The 21,931-nt window shown below is 36.4% G+C and overlaps 1 protein-coding gene across 4 annotated transcripts in view; it reads left to right on the forward strand.

The window, feature by feature from the left end:
• LOC150106348 (rhotekin-2-like) overlaps positions 1–21,931 on the forward strand; it is a 237,269-nt gene that overhangs the window by 101,028 nt on the left and 114,310 nt on the right. For all 4 annotated transcript variants that reach the window (XM_090392389.1, XM_090392390.1, XM_090392388.1 and 1 more), the window contains exons 3-4: positions 1,563–1,615; positions 18,359–18,533. In XM_090392389.1, the coding sequence (XP_090248515.1) occupies positions 1,563–1,615; positions 18,359–18,533 (228 nt within the window). The remainder of the gene's footprint in view (positions 1–1,562; positions 1,616–18,358; positions 18,534–21,931) is intronic.

The raw sequence follows: 21,931 nt of genomic DNA on the forward strand, positions 1-21,931 counted from the left end.
TCGGGTCCCCGTTTTCAGGATTTGTCTGATGGAAGATTGCACAGTAATTTTCCTGATAGAGCTGGGACGTATCTTGGAGGTTTTCAATAAACGATTAGCCATTTGATCAGGAGTTATCTCTGTTGTTTTGTGTTGTTAGCTCTGCTCCACCTAATTTTCTTACAGGTGACCAACTTTTCTGGCTAGATGTGGTGAAATCGAGTTCATGGATGGTTGAGATCCATCTTTCCTTTCTGTTTTTATCCAGGGTTGCTACGAGCTCCTTAGCAACAGTTGGGTCTTCAGTTTCCTCATATTTGGCTAAAAGTCCTCAGTTTCTCTACTCCTGCATGGGATATATTGTTTTCTGTAGCCTCTAGGAATAGAGGCTTTGGTTGCAGTTTTGATTAGTTTAATAAATCTAGGATAGCAATTAGGAGTGGGTGGAATTGCTCTAATGGTTTGCTCGATTCGTTTCTGAAATGCATTGGTGTATTTCTAATCTACAACATTAGCATTTCCCTTAGAACTCTATATACTACTTATTCACATTCAAACAGAAGTACAGCTTCTGTTTGAATGCGATTGGTGTTCAGCTGATGACTGGGATTGATGTGCTATTAAAGTTGGACAATGCTGACTATTAGGGAATCTGATGAGGATGGTTCTGGTTGTTGGCAGAGGGTGGTTTTCAGAGTCTTTAGAGACTATGCACAGATCTGGGGTGTAGGTTCTGTTCCATCTAGCTGAGTGGAGAGTGCCTTCCTGCTTGGCATCGTAAATCAAATACAGGTTATATGTATCCATCCAGTTAACCAGATTATTACCGTCCCGGTTGTTAGAGGAATAGCCCCCACATGGCGTGATGAGAGTTGAAGTCACCAACATAGATAGCAGGGTGAGGTGGTTATTTCATATAGTCCTAGATCCTAAGGTATACGGACACGTTCCCCTTCTTCCGAAAAATTTCTGATCGGGTACTAGTTTACGACAGCAATTATACAGGACATCTTGAAAGGACCATCTCCACCGCTATCTAACTTCTTATCATTGTCGGAACTCTTGATCGCAGGAAGCGACTCTCCCCGTCCTCGGAAAAGACTTGGCACACAAAAAAAACTTTGAAGCAAGAGCTTTGTCTCCTCAAATTCTGTCTTTTATTTCACTCTCCCGACCTTGGTCCTTCTTCAGATTAAGTTCCCTGGATTTACTGGAGGGTTTATCTTTGCCACCCATGCTATTGTTGAATTTTGGTGGGAAAACTTGTATTCCAGTGACCTTATCGCTAGCCTTAGGTCTATTTGTCTAATCCTGTTTGAGCTTATTTTTTTGTCTTTACAATTCTAGTGGTTCTTATAAAAAATTATTCTAACATTTGTTAGCAGATTTAATACAGCAAAGTGAGTTATTACATTAATTTAATTTCACATGCTTTATGTAAATTTTATTTCCTATGTAAAATCGACATAGAGAAAAATATTACTACGTTTTTTTCTATACGAGATTTTTACAATATAATATACCCAAGGTAAAAAAATTTTCAACATATATTATTATAGAATAATTGTATCATTCTTTTGCAGATCATCATGTGTAGCAAAAGTTGATGGCAGCAAAGCCAGAATAGCTGTTTCTGGTAAGTTTAATGCATAATGTTTGCTTTTATTATATGCATATATGATGTTCGAATTTTGGTTGATCATTTAGCTCAGCATGGCCTAGGAATAAACATCTGAAAATAAAATATAATATCCACAGCGATATAATTATTCGCTGATTCTGTATTAATGTTATTATAGAAGAAGAAAGGTGAAACTTAGCAAAATTTAAGTTATATTTTTTTTATTATAGTTAGTGGCCGTAATCAGTTTACAGTACAAGAGTGAGTGAAATGGCCATGGTGCAAGAAAAGCATCTGTGGTAGTCAGGTGAGTTGAATTTTGTAAGTGAAGCGATGATTTTTTTTTTTTTTTTAATTTTTATTTTTATTTTTTTTTATAACAAAGATTCACTCAGCTGACAGTCCCTTTATTAATGGAAAGAATGGTTTTTGCCAATAAAGTGCAGACAAATACACAACTTAAATAAACCAAAAGAAAAAGAAAAAACAGGTGGCTGAGAACTTCAGATGGCATTGTTGGACAAATAAGGAACCTCAGTCTTAGTTGGAACCAGAAGACGAAATGCATTCTAACCTGGTTTCTAAATACTATCGTATTGGAGGTTTTTCATATGTAGTTACATTAATGACAGCATGCTTGTGTAAGTTGCAAAATGTTGATAATTATGACACCAAATTGCAATTGCTGTCAGAAGCATTAATGCAGAAGTGCACGAGAATATGTTTGGAAATGAATTGCTGATTAGACATTTTTTGTATTATTGTGCACAGGTTGAATCTGATAGTATAAAATTTTTCAGAAAAAACCTGTTGATGTGACTGTAATTTCTTTCATCTTCTATAATAATATAAAATTCAGTACAGATAGAATTTGTATAATTATTGTATTGATTCACATCCTTTGCTTTTATGATATAATTTGAAGTGGATTAATGTTGTATTTTTGTGTAGTAATTTCTTTCGTTACTGTCAATGTTTCAGATAATGATGTTATTTTAAATTCTAGAACAGATTTAGAACATTTTGTTTGTAATTGCTTAAAATTTAAGTAATTAAAAATAGTAATTCCTGCTTATATATTTACATCTACTCTACTAATTTTGGGTACACGAATGTGTTTATTAGTTGACTTACCTTCTGCATTTAAAGAATAGATGAGTATCACTGGGTTGTGATCTCTGGTTGGTTGGTTGGTCTTGAAGATGGGAACCTGTAGGGATGTAAAGTTTGTCACTTTGGATGTATGTGTTTTCAGTTTACTTGAGTAAGTGGGTTAGTTCAAGTGAGCACAGCCTTTGAGAAGCATAGTGTTATTTGCCATTCTTACTCATTGACTTCTCCAAAGAAACATACAATCTTCTAAGGGCCTCATTCTTGTGGTTTCACTGGATGGTAGATATAGAACATTGCGTGTGATTATTTTTTTTAAATTGCTTTTTCTCTTCAGCACAGTCATGTGCAATGACTGTCCTAACTAGTTGGGTCCATACACTCAATTCTATATAGTTGATTTTGTGTGTGTACACTGCCTGGAGAGAGGTCAGTGGACACCCTCATGCACAAGGTGCATTGTGCAATGTAATGAGTCACATGTCAGTGATACCATACTGAGTTGAAAGCACAGAGAGTCAACTGCAAGTGCTGTCCCACAGTGGACAACTCGCCACACTCACCAAACTTGACTATACGGTGCTAAAAAAGGATAATATATAAAACCACCATTTGTTGGCTGATAGGCAGAACTAGATAAATATAAGTCATGGGAAGACTTTGGTAAGAATATAAAAAATAAATATCAGGAAGGTGGCAAAATATTCTGGAAGCTATTGAAAAAATTTAGAAATAGAGGAAAGAGTACCATAAAACTTATCAGAGATGAAAAATGATTATTATGTGACACCTCCAACGGGTCCAAAAACTCATTGTGGGAGGGTACTTTGCTCCACTACACACAGCTAACTTTAATTCTGTTTAATTCTCATACTACACAACTACCATCAACACCAACTACCGCCCGTCACTATGATCAACAGGATATCTTTTTCTCCCATTTTCATGTCACCTTTATCATCTCTAACTCCTTTTACAGCACTCTTTCCTCCATTTTTAAGCTTCTTCAACAATCTCCAGAATATTTTGCCACCTTCTTGATATTTATTTTCTATGCTCTTGCCAAAGTCCTCCCATGACTTTTGCTTAGCTAGTTTTACACAGTGTTTAGCTTTCTTACATTTGTCGCTGTATTCTCTAAGAGCACGAACTAACTTATTTGCCAGGAATTTTTGATATGCTTTCTTCTTTTCCTTTACTGCCTCTTTAACTTCCTGTGTCACTATGGAATTCTGATTTTTTCTATCCTTGCAGACACCTCACCACATGCCTCTCTGGCTGAATCAATCAGTGTTTTCTTCGAGGCTTGCCACTGAATCTTTAATGTTCAATGTTTGGTTCCTGTTCTCAAACTCTTTCATTTTTCCTTCAATAATCTTTGTGTATCGGAAGACCAAGAAAGAGATGGCATGAGACTGGAACAGGCCACATGGCCTATATTCCATGATAGGAAGAAGAAGAAGAAGTCTACAGTTCACATCTGACAGCTGCTCAACTTTTATTCGCTTTAAAACTTTCTTACATGTAATTCTTTTCAATATGAAATTGAATTTTATCCTGCTCAAGACTAAATAGTGATCATTTCCAATTTCAATCCTCTGTTCACTCTGTTGTTCTGCACCAGGGAGAAAACATCAGAATCAACAATAACAATAATTTCTTGCCTCTTCTCTCCATGTGAATTTGTGCACATTTTTATGTTGGAACATGGTGTTAGTAATAACCAGTCCATGTCCTGAGCAGAAATCCAACAGGTATTTGCCATTATTATTAGCTTTGCTCTTTTCTCCAAATTTTCTCAATATATTTTTGTATGTCTGACAATCATTTCCTACTCTGCTATTTAGATCCCCAACAAGGACCAACTTTTCCTTTTTCATTGTGTCAGTTGCTTTCTCTAAATCCTCAAAAAATTTCTCCATTTCTACCTTAGTAGAACCTTCTAAATCACTTAGGGAATTGAACAACATAGATTCAAATATTAATTAAATTATACTTTAATAAACATTTCTGATATTTCGGCAACGTCACGTTGCCGTTTTCAAAAGGAACTTACAAAAAGGCACGTGCACGCAGGCACTACAACACAGTAACTGAGAATGAAGATATAAAGCTATTATTCTCCTAGAAGTCCTGATGGTGCCCTCTAGTGGGCTAAGTAGGTGTTCTTGGCCGTTGGGCTGAAGGTCTGCTGATGTATGCCTCCCAAATTTGGGGCAGTCGCATACATCCAAATTTGTTGAGGTTTGGAGAGTTTCTTAGGGCTACTTCTGTAGGACCTTAGAACCTTCTGTGGGAACATAGGCACAAATAAATCTCATTGTCCAGTTCCCCATTCTCATATTTGCCCACATTACTCTACTTGAGACTGACTGCCATTCAAGATTAGCCTCGTATTTTGTGTTGAATAACATTTTGTATTTATTGCTCAGAAAGATCTCACCAGTTTCGGTCTTTTTTGTTTCAGTCACCCCTATTATGTCGATCTGGTACTTATCTAATTCCTCAGCTAGCTCCATTTCTTTGCCATTCAGGCTTCTTACGTTGATAGTACTGATCTTTAACTCTGGTGATGTTGAGTTGGGGTTTGTTTTCAGATTTGTTCCAGTAGCTGACTTTTCGCTGTTCACCCTGGTTCCCTGGTGAAAACAACGGGGGGCCTTGTTTAATCAGGCGAAGCACTAGCTGGCATGAAATTTTGTCATGTTGTACCATCATTTTGGTTTAAGCCAATAGGAATACAATTTGGTCAGCTAAATCCCAAATTGCCAGCCCATCCTCGTTTGTTCAGTATCCAAGTAGATACACAACAGGGTGCACCATGAGAAGGTGAGGATTGGACATTAGGTCAGAAGCCCTGGACGGTTCTCTGCATTCCTTTAAAGCCTATGTGGAGGTCTCTTCTTAGTTATACAGCTTTGACCCTTAAGCACCCCCTTGTCTTAATGTCTTAAAATTTTCATTTTAATACATTGTTAAATCTTGAGAATATAACAAGGATTTGTGTATAAGTTTTGTGAGTCTGGAAAAGGCAAGTTGCCAATAGGAAAGCACTTCAGTTATATGGTGTAAATGAGACATTATATTGAGCAATGCATAGTCTCTATTTAAGCTGTAAGTCGCTAATTAGATTTGTAGACGGTACTAGATGATAGTGTGGTGTTAAGTCAGGTGTGTGAGAAGGTTGTACGTTATCTCCATTGTTATTTATCATCCATATGGATCACATTATGTATGAAAGTGGTATTGAATCTGATATCAGAAATTTCAGTTAATCTTAGCTCTTTACTTTATGCAGATGTTATACTTCTGAATAAATCCATTACAAATCTGCAAGATTGAGTAAATTGAAAGACTAACTGTTGTAATTTAGTTTAGTATAAAAAGCGGCAATAAAAATGAAAATAGGTAAAAACATTGAAAATGTTATAGAAACATTGAACTCTATTCTGAATGGTATGGTGAACCTACAGATTAACTAAGCATTTCAGATATTTAGGCACAATTTTTAGTAAAGATGGTAAATTAAATATAGAAATAGACAACAGAATTAGTAAAGATGGTATGATAGGAAGTCAGCTGAATAAATGTATATGGAATAAGAAAGAAATTAGTCAAAATACTAAACTAGGCTGTATATAAGACAATGTTCAAACCAGTTTATGGTTAACTTATGGATCTGAGAGCTGGTTTAGAAATAAAACACTTGATCAAAGACTAGAGACCTCTGACATGAGAGTTGTGAGAAAGATTAGTGGAGTGAACAAATCCACAGTCGAGTGGTGGTATCACATTAAAAATGAGGATATTAGGAAAGAACTTGCCATTGTTAGCATTCAGGAATGTGTTAGCAGGACTAATTATTATTACGGGCAACTCCAAAGAGTCCTTAGACTCATCGAGAGAGGCCCTAAACATCATGTCAAGAACAACTATTCAACATCTACACAGTGTCTATCATACTTTGCCTTGAACACATTCATAGTCATGGCACCCACATGAGACTCTGGCAGCTTATTCCATTTATTCACCACTCTCCAAGTAAAAAACCTAGTTCTAACACCCTTGCTAACCACACTCTTAATAGGTCTTAAATATAAGCCCTGATAATCTTGGAGTCTTGACAGATAACAGATTAAATTCATTTTTGGAGGAAAATTATTGATCAGAAGTTAGTGATGTGTAACTTTTTCATGTGGTATAATTATCTTATACATCCTCTGAAGATACATATTATGAATTTGATGATCAGATATTCTGATTACTTGAAGCAATTTGTATGCCAGCACTTTTAGTAATATGCAGCAACTTTATCCTGGAACCAGACATGGAACTCTTTCAAGCCATTTGCATTTTGAAAGCGTGATTGAGAATTTATGAAAATAAGCAAACTTTGTATGATTTGCTCTAGTATTGCAGTATTGATCATTATTAAAATGGGTGAGGTTATTATCAGTAATAACTATACCACATCATAGAGTTCTTATAGCAGATATAGCAAACTAGTAGGGGACCACAGGAATAGCTTACTCTAATGAATTTCCTTTAAGCATAGCATTGTGCCTTTAGGATCTTAGCAAAGACTTTTTGGTAAACTTTTGTTGCAATGAGTGAATGAGTTTGCTATAAGGGTATTTTCTTATGAGCATGGGTTTGAGTTTAAGAAATTACAATTCATATTTACACTGCTCTCTCAAAAATACTGTTCTGAGCCCTCAATACACAATGCGGCTTGTCTGTGTGATCCACATATTACTTCATTAGGACTGCCCTTTATTTGGACATCAGCATCCATGAGGTGAATATGCAATGTATATGGTGTGTTTTCTCAACAATGCTGCTGTTCGTGGTGGAGGGAAACTCCCAGTGATGATACTGGCCCTTTTCATTCATTTTTTTTTTTCTTTGCTTTTCTGCACGTATTCTTTTTTCTATTTCTCCTGAGTCCTTTTTAGTATCCTATTCTCGAGACAACCATTACTGGGATCCAATGCCTTGCTGTCATGTTTGACATATGTCGCAACCAGTGGACATCCAGAAAGGAGGATCCTCATAGTCTTGCACTTTTGCTTTGGCAAGACAGGCGGTCCTGGATGGTCAGGCCAGAATCCAGCTAGTGGGCTTACCTGCAAGGGTCAAGAGTGTTGCAGTAAGTCTCTTTCCTCCATGGTCTGGGTACAGGGCCCAAGGCTTGCTGTGGTGTTTGTATAGTGTCCAGGGTAACCCTGGTGTTCCACTCCTGAGTGCAGTCATTGCTTGCTGGATAGTGGGCAGCTTTGGTGCTGAACTAAAAAAAAAAAAAAAAAAAACACTCAAGCATGAATCCTTTATCCTCAGTTGTTTCAGGGATCCTAACAAAGCTCCAACCAAGTATTGCTACCTTTTGATAACAGAAGTAAGAAACAAAAGGTGTGATACCAGTATAAATGTGCCAGTTTTTCTAATCATCCATGCTTACAGGTGAAAAGCCAATAGGGAAAATGGCACCCTTCTTCATTCAAAAAGGGACTGGCAGGTTCTCCCAAAACAGTTAAGAAACTACGTTCTAGCAATGTCCTTGTAGAAACTTTGTCAACAACATTCTGAAAAGCTACTCAGAGCAACATCATTGGGCGGAATTCCAATAACACTCAATAACATAACATAGTTACATAAAACACTCAATTCCTCTACAAGAGCGATCTCAGAATAGGATTTAGATGTTTCTGATGAGGAGATATGTTCAGAGCTGAAAAATCAGGGGAGTGACAGGTATGAGGTGAATCATGATATGTAGGGATAGTCACCTGATTCCAACCAGAAACATCATCTTACATTTGATACTCCTAATCCTTCACCATCTGTAAAAGCAGAGTATCTCAGTTGTCCTGTTCGACTGTACATCTCTAATCTACTAAGATGCTTCAAATGTCAGAAATACAGACATGCTCAAACTACCTGTCATGACTCTGCCACCTGTGCCTGATATGGTAGTAAAGAGCATGATAATCAGTCTTGCTCTGCAAAGAAAATTAAATGTGTAAACTGTCAAGCCGATCATCCAGCATACTCCCTTGCATGTCAGAAGTGGAAAGATGAGAAAAAAAAAAAAAAAACGAACAGAACAATACATATCAGGATGCAAAAAGAAAGTTAGCCACCACCACCACACCTGCTCTGAGATCCTCTTATGCTGAGAAGGTAACAATTAAGAAAATGTCAACAGCAACTCAAACTCGTATGTCTATTCCATCATTTGATAATTTCACCATACCTGAACTTTGATTGCAACTGTTTCTCTGTTGAGCGCATCAGCCGCACAATGTACAGTCCCATTCTGAAAATGGTTCCATTCGATGAGAATTCACTTGCGAAAAAATTATGGCAAGGTTATCACTTAAAGATAAACCACCAGACCCTTCCACAGAAAAAATGGATTCTTCAGTATTCACTGAAAGCAACTTGAACTTATTCAGTGATCCTGATACATCCAGTGATGCATAGGATATTTTTCCAGAGGAAGAGATGGACACTGGTCATCCATACATCTCAAAATCTAATGAGAAATATAAACTGGATAAGGGCAAGTCCTCAACTTCCCAGAAATCAAACACGTCTATGAAGCCTAAACAATAAGAATATTTTTTACAATAGAACAGTCGTGGGTTTTGATTGAATATCGATGATATCAAGCACCTGTTGCAAAAACACAGACTTTTTTGTTTTTGTTTGCAGGAAACATTTAAAACCCAGTGAAGAACCTACTTTCAGGAATATCACTCTTTTATGCAAGGACAACTGGAGATGGCAGAAAACCCTGCATATGGTGGAATAGCTATTCTCATGGACAGTCATACTCCTTTTCATCATGTTCAGCATAATACTGCTCTGGGAGCAGTAGTGATTCGCCTATCTGTAGGGTTTCTAATCACATTATACTCAATATATTTATCATCAGGTTCTGAATTAAATGAAACGGAACTCGATAATCTCATAGTGGACAGCACTCTGTGGGGTAGCACCAACACGAATAGATGAGGTAGTATCATCGAGGAAATGCTTGACAACCATAACTTTTCCCTTATTAATAATGGAATATTTTCTTCTACATGCACACACACACACATCTCCCCTGCCATTTTTCCACTGCTCACATGGGATGTTGATGAAAACATATATGGAAACAATCATTTTCCTCTTGGGAACCATGTCCTACACAGATGCCTGTGTGGAAAATGGACCACTTGCAAAATTTAATACTGAAGCAGTGAATTATATCACAGATTATATTGTTCATGCAGATTTTTCAAAAACATCATCCCAATTTCCCATTAACCAAAGCCTTGGTGGAACCAAGAATACCAAGCAGACAAAAAAGATCAAGATACATGGGATATATGTCATAGATATCATGCCACAACAAACTTAATAGCATTTAAACATGCTCAGGCCAAATCATGTTATGTAAGATGTCAGAGTCAAAAACAATCCTGGGTTAAATTTACATCATCGCTTAATCAAAACAACCAGTGCAAACATTGTATGGGATACAATCCGGAAGATGAAAGGTAAATACAGAATGCACTGTTTCTCTACATTAGGCCATAAAGGATGTGTTGTTTGCTGATCCCAAAGCTATTGCAGATACTTTGGGAGAAAACTTTGTCAAGATCTCAGCAACAGATTCCTATTATTCTAATTTTTTAATTTTGAAAGAACAACAAGAGAAACAGCAGCTAAGCTTTTGCACCCAAGGGATTGAGCCATGCATTTGGCCATTTGTAAAGGAGGAACTCAAAAGAGCACTTTTGAGGTCTCCTACTAGTGCAGTCAACCCCGATAACATCCATTATGAGATGATAAAACACCTCCCATCATCTTCTGTAGATTTCCTTCTCTTAGTATGCAACAGAAAATTTACAAAGGAAGAGTTTCCAGATGTCTGTAAGGATAAAAAAATCAGAACTCCCTGGTGGACACAGGAAGTTAAAGAGGCAGTGAAGGAAAAGAAGAAAGCATATCAAAAGTTCCTGTCAAATAAGTCAGCTTGTGCTCTTAGAGAATATAGAGACAAATGCAAGAATGCTAAACACTGTGTAAAACTAGCTAAACAAAAGTCATGGGAGGACTTTGGCAAGAATATAGAAAATAAATATCAAGAAGGTGGCAAAATATTCTGGAGGTTGTTGAAGAAGCTTAGGAATGGAGGAAAGAATGCTGTAAAAGGAATTAGAGATGATAAAGGTGACATGAAAACGGGAGAAAAAGATATCCTTGAAGTATGGAGTAATTACTTTGAAAAACTGCTAAATGAAACAAGCAGTGATGACAGCACAGTGGTAAAAAACACTCAACAGGCATGCATTCAGGAATACATATCCATACTTGAAGTAGAAAAAGCCATCAAAGGCTTGAAATGTGGAAAGGCAGCAGGAGTAGATGATATTCGACCAGAAATGCTGAAGTATGGTGGTATAAGAGTCTTACAGTGGCTGCATTGCATAGTTCAGAAAGCCTGGACAGAGGGACGAATTCCCGATGACTGGAGTAGAGCTCTCATAGTACCTATATATAAAAAGGGAAATAAAACTGAATGTGAGAATTACAGAGGTATTTCCCTACTGAGTGTTCCTGGCAAGATCTATGCAAGTATACTTGAAAAATGGTTGAGAAGAATTGTAGAAGAAAAGCTTGGTGAAGAACAAGCTGGATTCAGGCCAAATAGAGGCTGTCAGGATTAGATCTTTACTTTACGACAAATAGTCGAGAAAGCATGGGAATATAACAAAGATCTGTATTTAAGTTTTGTCGATTTGGAAAAGGCATATGACAAGGTGCCAAGAAAGAAGCTATTCAATACGCTGCAGTTATATGGTGTCAATGGGGCATTATATCAAGCAATACTTAGTCTTTATTTGAGTTGTAAGTCAGCAGTTAGAATTGAAGGAAGTACAGGAAGATGGTTCAATGTTAAATCTGGTGTGAGACAAGGATGTACATTATCCCCTCTGTTATTCATTATCTATATGGCTCACATTATGAAGAAAAGTGGTATTAAACATGATATCAAAATTGGAGATGTTAATGTCAGCTCTTTGCTTTATGTAGATGATGTTATACTTCTAAATAAATCCGCTACAAGTCTGCAAGATTCTCTGACTAAATCGAATAGCTGTTGTAATAGATATGGTATGAAGGTCAGCAATAAAAAGACAAAGACAATGAAAATAGGCAGAATCATTGAAAATGTCAACTGTGTTGTGAATGGAGAACCTGTGGAACAAGTAAAACATTTCAGCTATTTAGGCACGATTTTTACTGAAGATGGTAAATTAGATATAGAAATAGACAACAGAATCAGCAAAGCTGGTATGGTGGGAAGTCAATTGAATAAATTCATATAGAATAAGAGAGAAATTAGTCGTAACACTAAATTAGCTGTATACAAGACAGTGTTGAAACCAGTTTTAACTTATGGATCTGAGAGCTGGGTCAGAAGTAAAACACTTGACCAAAGACTAGAAACCACAGATATAAGAGTCCTGAGAAAGATTATAGGTGTGAACAGATGGCATCAATGGCAATATCATATTAAAAACGAGGATATTTGGAAAGAACTTGACATTGTCAGCATCCAGGAATGCATTAGCAGAGCTAATCTCAGGTGATATGGTCACTTAAACAGAATGGGCGAGGAAAGATTAGCAAAACAAGTGTTCTCTGCCAGGTTGGCAGGAAAACGACCCAGAGGAAGACCGAGATATAGATGGATTGATACGGTTCAATCTGCCTTAGACGATAGAAATATAAGATCTGATAATTTTGGAGTCTTGACAAGTAACAGACTGATTTGGAGGAAAATTGTAGATAGGAAATTAATAATGATGTAATTTTTTTCATGTAGTACTATCATATCCTGTACACCCCTTGAGGGTACATGGCAGGAATTTGATGATGATGATAAGTTTCCAGATTCTTAGTGTAAGTCGATTGTCATTGCTATCCCAAAGGAAGGCAAAGATCCAGCCCATGCCAACAATTATTGTTCCATTACTCTGACCAACTGTCTTTGTAAGGTCTTGGAAAAAATGGCAAATGCAAGGCTTCTCTTGTATCATCAAGATGAGGGCGTTCCTCAAGGCTCTGTCTTAAGTGTAACCCTCTTCACTGTTAAAGTGAACTCAGTTACTGAACAGCTTTTTCCCACAGTAATCAGTTGCCTTTATGTTGATGATTTCTCAGTTTACTGTCACTCCTGCGTTGTGAGAGTCATTGAATGCAACTTGAACAAGTAATCAATTGTCTCTTCATGGGCTTTTTTCCATAGGTTCATAGGCAAAAAAAAGTCTTTGTACACCTCTGCCAGAAATGCACTCTCCACCTTGATCCTGGTTTAAGAATAGGACAAACTATTATCCTCGTAGTTCCAGAGCCCAAATTTTTAGGACTCATGTTTTGATAGAAATCTAACTTTCTTTATACACATAGTCATCTTCGAGATAAGTGCAAAAAAAAAAAAAGCATTGAATATCCTTCACACTCTATCCTCTACAGAATAGAATGAATGGAGCTCCTCATAAAGGGAAGGGGGGATCTATTCAAAGCCTTTATTGAATCAAATGAATCCCCTCTATCATGTAGATGAAAGCATTTATCTCTTAATTTTGCCCTAAAAATAAAGTCCCTTTCAGATCATGTGTTGATTAGTGTATGGTGGGAGATCCTGTATCACACCGTGCATAACATGCATACCAAAAGGGCTATGGAAGCTAGTGGCATGAGTGTCGACAACATTACCTACACCAAACAAAACAGCATTCCTCCATGGCAGGCTTGCAACATCTTACTTTGTCTGCCCTCAATTGTTCAATGTACACAGAGCAGCCCACTCTGATTTCTTGCCCATCTATGCTGTTGGTTCAAGATCAGAGATCTCTGTTAGCTGTGCTGCTGTGTTTCCTAACATCACAATCTCCAACCAGATCTCACTAAATTGCAGTAACTGCACAGCAGAGTTGTATACCACTCATCTTGCACTTGTGCATATCAAAGAAAACTTCTACCCAAAAGTGTATACTTGATACAAACTCTTTGAGTTCTTTACAGGCTATCTTCTCTTTGGTATATAATCCACATCCAGTGCTTGGTGAGGTGCTTTAACTATTATACAAAATAATAATCCTTAATTTTGATGTTTGGTTATGTGTTGGATTCCCAGCCACTTCAGAATTAAGGGGAATAATATCACAGATGTAGCTGCTAGATCAGCTCATAGTGTTTCGACATACTGTTTAACGGTCCTTTATACCGACCGTACACAAGTTATAAAATCAAAATTAATATTAATTTAGAGGAGTCATATAGAAAGAAGAGAGAAAGTTGTTCTTTCTAGGCTCTGCATGGGTCATAGCCATCTCACACATTCTTATTTATTGAGGACTGATGACCCACCTATCCAAGAAAAGCAACACCTATCATACTTTGGTAGAGTGTGAGCACTTCACATGAGAGAGAAATGACATTTTTACTTATCTGGTCGAGTCCTATACACTCAGGCAGGCGCTTATCAGTTTTGAGGGAAACTTGTGCCATAGTTTTATCATAAATTATTTATATGTAAACACAAGAAGTTATATTTATTAAACATATTGTCAAATATTTCAGTTTGAAACAAACTGTCATCAGTGGCCTGAACAGCATTTTTTACAAGGTAGAATGCAAAAAATTGAATTATTCAAAATAGTACGAGTATACAAAATAGCATGATGTTAAATTGCTAATAGCATTATGCTTCACTGAAGAAAAGTTAATCATAAAAATGATTATAAATTAATTATATAATTTATATTATCATCCAAAAAAAAAATTAATTTATAATATCATACTAAACAGTTCATTAGTTAGATGTAGTATAGCCAGTGGTTTCTTAGGATCTATCTTTGTAAATATCACTATTGGCCCCAAGAAAAAATAAATAATAAAAATAATGATGTGTTATTTGGATCAAACTTTCCCATATTTTTGACAAGGATAGGCATTCTGATTCGTTATGGCAGTGAAGTAAGGCCTCAGCACTATTCTTTGAATAGGCGTTCGAATTTATATCGACATCTGTGTAGAAGGCGAGTTTTAGACCGGAGAATGTTGTGGTCTGCCTGTATTCCATGTTGTGCCAATCCAGACTTATCAGATTTGTTGTGAAGAATATAAGATTGATGTTCTTGTTTTCTTTTTTCTATTGAATTTCCAGTTTGTCCAAAGTAAGAAAGCTGGCAGTAACATGGAACTTCATATACACCAGGAAGAGACATAGTTGAGAGTTTATCTTTAGACAAAATAGTTTATTAATGAGAATATAAGTAGCTACTAAATCAGGTTTCCTCAGAATTCTTGAAATAGGCTCTGATATGCCAGAGATGTATAGGATTGGAACTCGACATATTGATTCTTTGTTATTTTGTTTGGGTTTGTAGGAGTCAAGAAGACATTGTGTGGCTCATTGTGTGGAGAAGCCATTTAGTTTCATATACTGTGTGATAGTAGAGAGTTCTTCCTGATGGGGAGTTGAACAATTAGTTCTAGCTCGTCGAATTAAATATTTTATGATTGCTGTCTTTTGAGAAGGATGATATGCAGATTGTTGGAGAATGTATAATCTAGTAAAAGTGGGTTTTCTATAAACTGATGTTGTTAAATTACCTGATGGTGAGCAGATTAGAATAATGCCTAAAAAGGATAATTTGTTGTCTTTTTCAATTTCCATAGTGAATTTGATACAAGGGTGTAACATATTGATTTTAGCTTAAAAAAAAAAAGTAGGTAAGGAATCTAAATTGGGATTCCACGGATCAAAAATGTCATCTATATATCTAACCCAAAATGAAGGTTGAGGGTTTATAGATGAAAAAAAAGATGTCTTCTAAAAGCTCTAAATAAAAGTAGGCTAAAGCAAGGGAGAGTGGACTTCCCATTGGTACAACATCTGCCACAATGACTGCTGGGAAAGTTTGATCCAAAAAACACATTAATTTATTTTATTTTATTATATTATTTTTTAAATTAAGGGCTATACTACTTACTGGATACTATATCTATCTAATGATCTGTTTAGTATGATATTATAAATATATATATATATTTTTTTTTTTTGGATGATAAGATAAATTATATAATTATTTTATAATCACTTTTATGATTAACCTTTTCTTCACTGAAGCATAACACTATTAGCAATTTAACATCATGCGGCTTGTACTATTTTGAATAATTCAATTGTTTTCATTCTACCTTGTAAAAAATGTTATTCAAGCCACTGATGATAGTTTATTAGTTTCAAACTGAAATATTTGGCATTATATTTAATAAATATTACTTCTTGTGTTTACGTGTAAATAATTGATGATATATATAGAGAGAGAGAGAAAGAAAGAAAGAGGAGTAACACCAGGACACAGGTTACTGCTGTAACCTGTGTCCTGGTACAATATGACTTTTGCTGTCCTTGTGCCATAATACCAGAAATCATTCAATCAATGGAAACATTACATGTTGCTCTTTCATCTATACCCATAGACAAAAATTCAAGGAGTTTATGTCCGAGAGTTAGGCAGCTTTTGTATATCCAAGACCATTGGCAGAGGAAAAAAGATGTGATTTTCATTTCATGGGACAAATGTGAAGGAATGCCATTACATTGAAAGTACATACAGTGCCATGCAGCTAGAGGTACAAATCAACTTACAAGCAATTTATCATGCAGAAATTGTAGATATTGTTAGCTGTACATTAATTTTTAATAAAAGTAAATGAACTAATTAAGCAGTGTAGACTACACCACACTACACATTGACACTGAAGCAGTGTTGAAAATTATTTTCTGTAGTGGCATGAGGATTTGTTTCTAGCCAATGTGTGATCGCCATTAGTCAGTCATCTAAATTTGAGACTATTGTTGAGATTGTTGCCTATGAATTGAGCTTCCTCATAGAACAAGATGTAATTGGCATTAAATGTTACAATTGCAAAATTACAATTACAAAATTCTTGCTGTTGGACCTGATTCCTGAGTTTGAGGTGCTAAACATAAATGGTATGGATTCTGCATGCAGTCACTTGTACTTACACAAGGACTCCAGTATACTACCACACAATGTTTTCTTGTTCATTAACATTTCGTTCAACAACATACTAAGATCAGATAAGCATGCTAGGAAATTTTTCACTCTTAATAGTTTCTAGAAAACTTACGTGCTTGATCTGAAATTCTTCAATTTGGAAAATGTTCCTAGTTAAATTATAGCAACAGCAATCAATATATGTCTGTCATAAAATTGATAAATATGTACATTGTTTGCTTACTTGGCATTAGAAAACTCAGAACATATGCTAAATTTGGCAAGCAAAACATGATTCATCAGAAAAGGCAGAAGAGGCTTGGTCATCAACAACAGATTATTCAAGTTCAGGAATTGCAACAAAACATTCTAATGGATGGTTTGTGTATGACTTATGGAAAGTTTCATCTTCAGGGGATGAGGCAGCAGCAGAAAATGAAATTATTTCTTTAATAAAAATTGTTTATTAATAAAATGTTTAATAAAAACAGATTTTTTTCTTTAATTTCAAGTAATTTTTTTTTTTACTACCATTAGTTACCCATCAATCCAGTCCCATTTTCATTATATTCTGGGTTTGTATATTGTGGAAAGTTTTCTTTGGGTTGAGTAGTATGTATTAAAGCAAACATGTAATTATATTCTTGATTTCATTGTCATGTTCATACTATTAAAAGACTTTTCTTCAATTATTCCGTGTAGCTAGGATATGGTGAGGCACTTTTTTGGCTTTTTTTTGTATACAGAAGAATGACTTCTGACAAGTTAGTTCATTCTATAACCAGGGATGTAGTTTTGTAATGATGATATCACACTAAAGGTCAAAACATTTTTAAAACATAATTATTATTATTATTTGACACCTCCAGGGAGTCCAAAGGGATAGTGTGCCAACAGCATCGAACGATTGAACCCCTTACAACTACTAACCGCGCTCAAACTTGCTTAACTTTTTGTGTAAACCATTAGTAGCAGAGGCTCTACCAATCGACCAACCTTTGCTGGCAAAAAAATCAATTCTCACTCTCACTAAGATTAATATCTTAGTATGTGTTACATGGATTTGGTATTTTAGGCCAACTTATAGTGGGATTAGCTATCCTCGTTATTTGAAAAAGCAAGTCATGAAGTTACTTAATTAGCAAATTCTTGTCATTTGTTATTGCTGGAGTAAATTACGGCTGAAAACAAAAATATAATTTATCCACTATGGTGCGTTAAAATTTTTTTGCTGACTTTTGAAAGCAACAGGAACTGGGCATATCTGAGATTGCTCAAAAATTCTTGAAAGCTTGTGAGATGTAAATTTCATATTCTGCATGTGATGATGCAACCGAGTGTTCAACAATATGATATCATAGGTATATGGGACATCATTTAGAATCATCATGATGTTTACTAAAATATGTTTGTGACAAGTTACAGTTTTGAGAGGATGCCATGTAAAGGAATTGCATATGCTTAAATATTATTTACAATATAGAGATAATACAATACAGTTTTAATTTTCATAAATTTGACTTAAAGTGCTAATTCATTTTTTTTTTAAATTTAGATATTCGGATGCCTCTCATATGGAAAGATAGTGACCATTTCAAAAACAGAGGTGATTATCGTAGATTTGCTGTATTTTGTCTCCTCAAAGTAGGCACAGAGATATATGACACTGTGATGTCAAGCAGTGTTGATCGTAATATGACAGATATCTCATTTGAAGATATTACAGTTTTGTAAGTGCAAAACTTTAATTTATTTAAATTTTTTTCCCCTACAACTTAGAAGTTAATTATAACCATAAAAGCACTAAAAAATTGTTTTAAAAAAAAACATATGATAATTTTTCTAATAACAAATTAGTGGGAAGTTTCTTTTTTTTTCCTTGTCGATAAACTTATACATTGGTTACACGACTTTAAATTTTTTATGAAATGACAACGTATACTAAAATATTAATTAAAAAAGTTTAATCAATACCTTCCTATATTTCAGCATTGTTACATTGCCATCTTCTGGGAACATAAAAACTATATGTGCACATAGGCACTAATAATGAAGCAAATGAGGCTGAAGAAGGCAACTGGCATTGGTCCTAGAGTCCTGAAGTTGCCTATGCCTCCTAGTGGGCTAAATTGCGTTGTCTTGGCTGTTGGGCTGATGTTCTAAGGATGCAAGCTTTCCAAATTTGGGGCAGTCTCACGCACCCAAATTTGTTGAGAATTGGGAAGTTTTTTAGAGCTGGGCTGATTCCAAGAACAATCTTTCATATTTATATCTGCTATGGTGTAGTAAAGTGGCTTTTTTCCAGCGTGTTCTGTGGTGGGAACCTAGTGCATGGTCTGCAAGTCCTGAGTGGCTGTATTGGTGAAACCTGATGTAGTCTTTGTGCTCGGAAATCCTGATAATTAGCTGTCCTGTCTGTTTGGCCATAGTAGGATTGTTTGCAGCTGCAAGGACCCTGGTATACATCAGGTCCCTTGCAGCTGTAAACTAGGGGAAGTGGCTGGTCTTTGGTGGAGCGGATAAGGAATGCCAATTTCTTCTGTGGTTTGTAACAGGTAGTCAGGTCATATTTTTTTAGGATTTTTGTGAGCTTTTCAGACATCCCCGGATATACCGAATGGTGATAGATTTAGTGTAATCTCTGTTAACCTCCCTACTGGCCGTGGTGGATGAAATAGTGAGACCACATTAAACTTCTTATCCATGTTATTCAATAGATGTCACAGAATTGTATCCAGATTTAGCCTGAAGTCTATAGATGTCATGGCTAGTTGCGGTGTTAAGGAGGGGGGTTGTGGTTAACTGGTGTTAATATTTTCTGGGTTTTTTGGGGATTGTAGCCATTGGCTAAGAAGGTATTAAGGATATGGTTAAGTTCAGTAGTTAGGGCATTGTTGTCTGAACAGATTAATTTTGTCCTGTTATATAGGTTCTAGTAGCAAGGCTTATACGTTGGTTAGACATAACTGGTAATTAGTTTACGGAATTAACAACGCATATAAAGTATATTAATTAAAGGTAACTTTAATGAATAACTTCTATATTTCGGCAATGTCACATTGCCATCTTCAGGAACATAAAGATATGGTATGTGCACTCAAGGCACTAACACAAGCAAATGAGGAAGAAAGCAAGAAACTAATATTGTTCCTAAAGTCCTAATGGTGCCCTCTTGCGCGCTGATTTGGTAGTCTTGGCAGTTGGGCTGAAGTTCTCATAATTTGTCTTATAATTGTCCTACTTTGGCCAAACAGGAAGAACAAATATCAGGATTTCAGAACACAAAGACTACATCCGGTTTCACCAGTACAGCCGCTCTGGGTTGGCAGACCATGCCTTAGATACCTACCATAAAATTCGTTGGAAGAAAACAAAAATAATTCATCGCAGCAAGTTTAAATACGAAAGATTATTCAAAGAATCTTCAGCAGCTCTAAAAAACGTTCCTAATCTCAACAAATTTGGGTGCATGAAACTACCCGAAATTTGGGAGACTTACATTATGAGAACTTCAGCCCGACTACCAAATTAGCCCGCAAGAGGGCACTATTAGGACTTTAGGAACAATATTAGTTTCTTGCTTTCTTCCTCATTTGCTTGTGTTAGTGCCTTGAGTGCACATACCATATCTTTATGTTCCTGAAGATGGCAATGTGACGTTGCCGAAATATAGAAGTTATTCATTAAAGTTACCTTTAATTAATATACTTTATGCGTTGTTAATTCCGTAAAGTAATTACCAGTTATGTCTAACCAACGCATAAGCCTTGCTACTAGAATCATGATCATCCACGGAGATGCCATCGCACGAAAGGCCCTTCAATACGGCAAATTGAGGTTGAAGATATCGAGGCAAATAAATCGTCTGACGTTCCTAAAACACTGCTGGGATTACAAAGTGATCCCTAATTGTGTCAAATTGAAGCACCGTTTTACTTCCGAGAAAGCTCTGCGCATTTATAATCGCACTAGCTTCGCCCTGTTAAGAGAACAAATTACCGCGATGCGCGTTCTCCTTGCCGACGAAAACAAAACGTTACGGGCGCTAGAGGAAGAGCTTTCGAATATACTCAGCCGTGATCTATGGTCGATACTTTATGACATCTCATGCGCATCGGCAAGAAAAGAATTCAAAAAAATACGTAGTCGGCACGTGAAAAAATACGAAAACCTGACAAAGAATTCTACTTCCTTACCACAGCCACCACTCAACACCGTAGTCAACCTCTCGTTGGCAGTTTTAAAGCCTGAAGCGCTCACCACACTTTCACGTGGTCACAATTTCGCCCTAGCTCCTAAAAGGATACCTGCTGAAGAAATCATGATCCAAATAGAGCGTCGATTCGCAACCTGCCTAACCATATCGCCAACAACGTTAGACTGGATGTAGTTGGTGTTCTCACTAAAGCCAAACCTCCAAAAACCAATTTATCCAAAAACGAATATGCGGCCCTACAAGAATTGAAAAACAACAAAAAAATAGTAATCACCAAAGCGGATAAGGGAAGCGCCACTGTGGTGCTCAATCAAAAAGACTACAAAGGTAAGCTAAATGCTTTAGTACTAGACCGTACTACTTACCTCCCCATTGAATATAATCCGACCAGTTCTCAGATTAGAAATCTCCCCAGACCCCTTAAGAAAGTCACTTCTTGGCCTGTGGAAGTCACCAACAAACTTAAACCTTATAACTCTAGACCCCCCCCCCCCCGATTATATGGACTCCCAAAAATACATAAACGAAATGTGCCATTGCGTCCCATAGTGGATGGCATTGATTCCCCCACATATAAATTAGCCAAACATTTAGCCAAAACGCTCACACACTACACTGTCAACACACCATCACACATAAAAAACTCAGCCCACTTTAAAGCCAGTATAGAAAACCTCACACTTCAACACACTAACATAATGGTCAGTTTTGACGTCTCCTCCCTATTCACTAATGTCCCACTCAAAGAAACCCTTGAGCTCATCCAAGCCAAGTTTCCTCCCGATATCTCAGCCCTATTTCAGTTCACAATGAACTCAGGCTATTTTGTTTGGCAAGGAAAGTTCTACAAACTGATAGAGGGGGCAGCCATGGGTTCACCACTTTCCCCACCCTTGGCCAATTTCTTTATGG

This window comes from Typopeltis vanoorti, chromosome 5, assembly GCF_054136105.1.
Source record: "Typopeltis vanoorti isolate ZY-2024b chromosome 5, IOZ_Tvanoo_1.0, whole genome shotgun sequence".
In the NCBI taxonomy this organism is placed as follows: domain Eukaryota; kingdom Metazoa; phylum Arthropoda; class Arachnida; order Uropygi; family Thelyphonidae; genus Typopeltis; species Typopeltis vanoorti.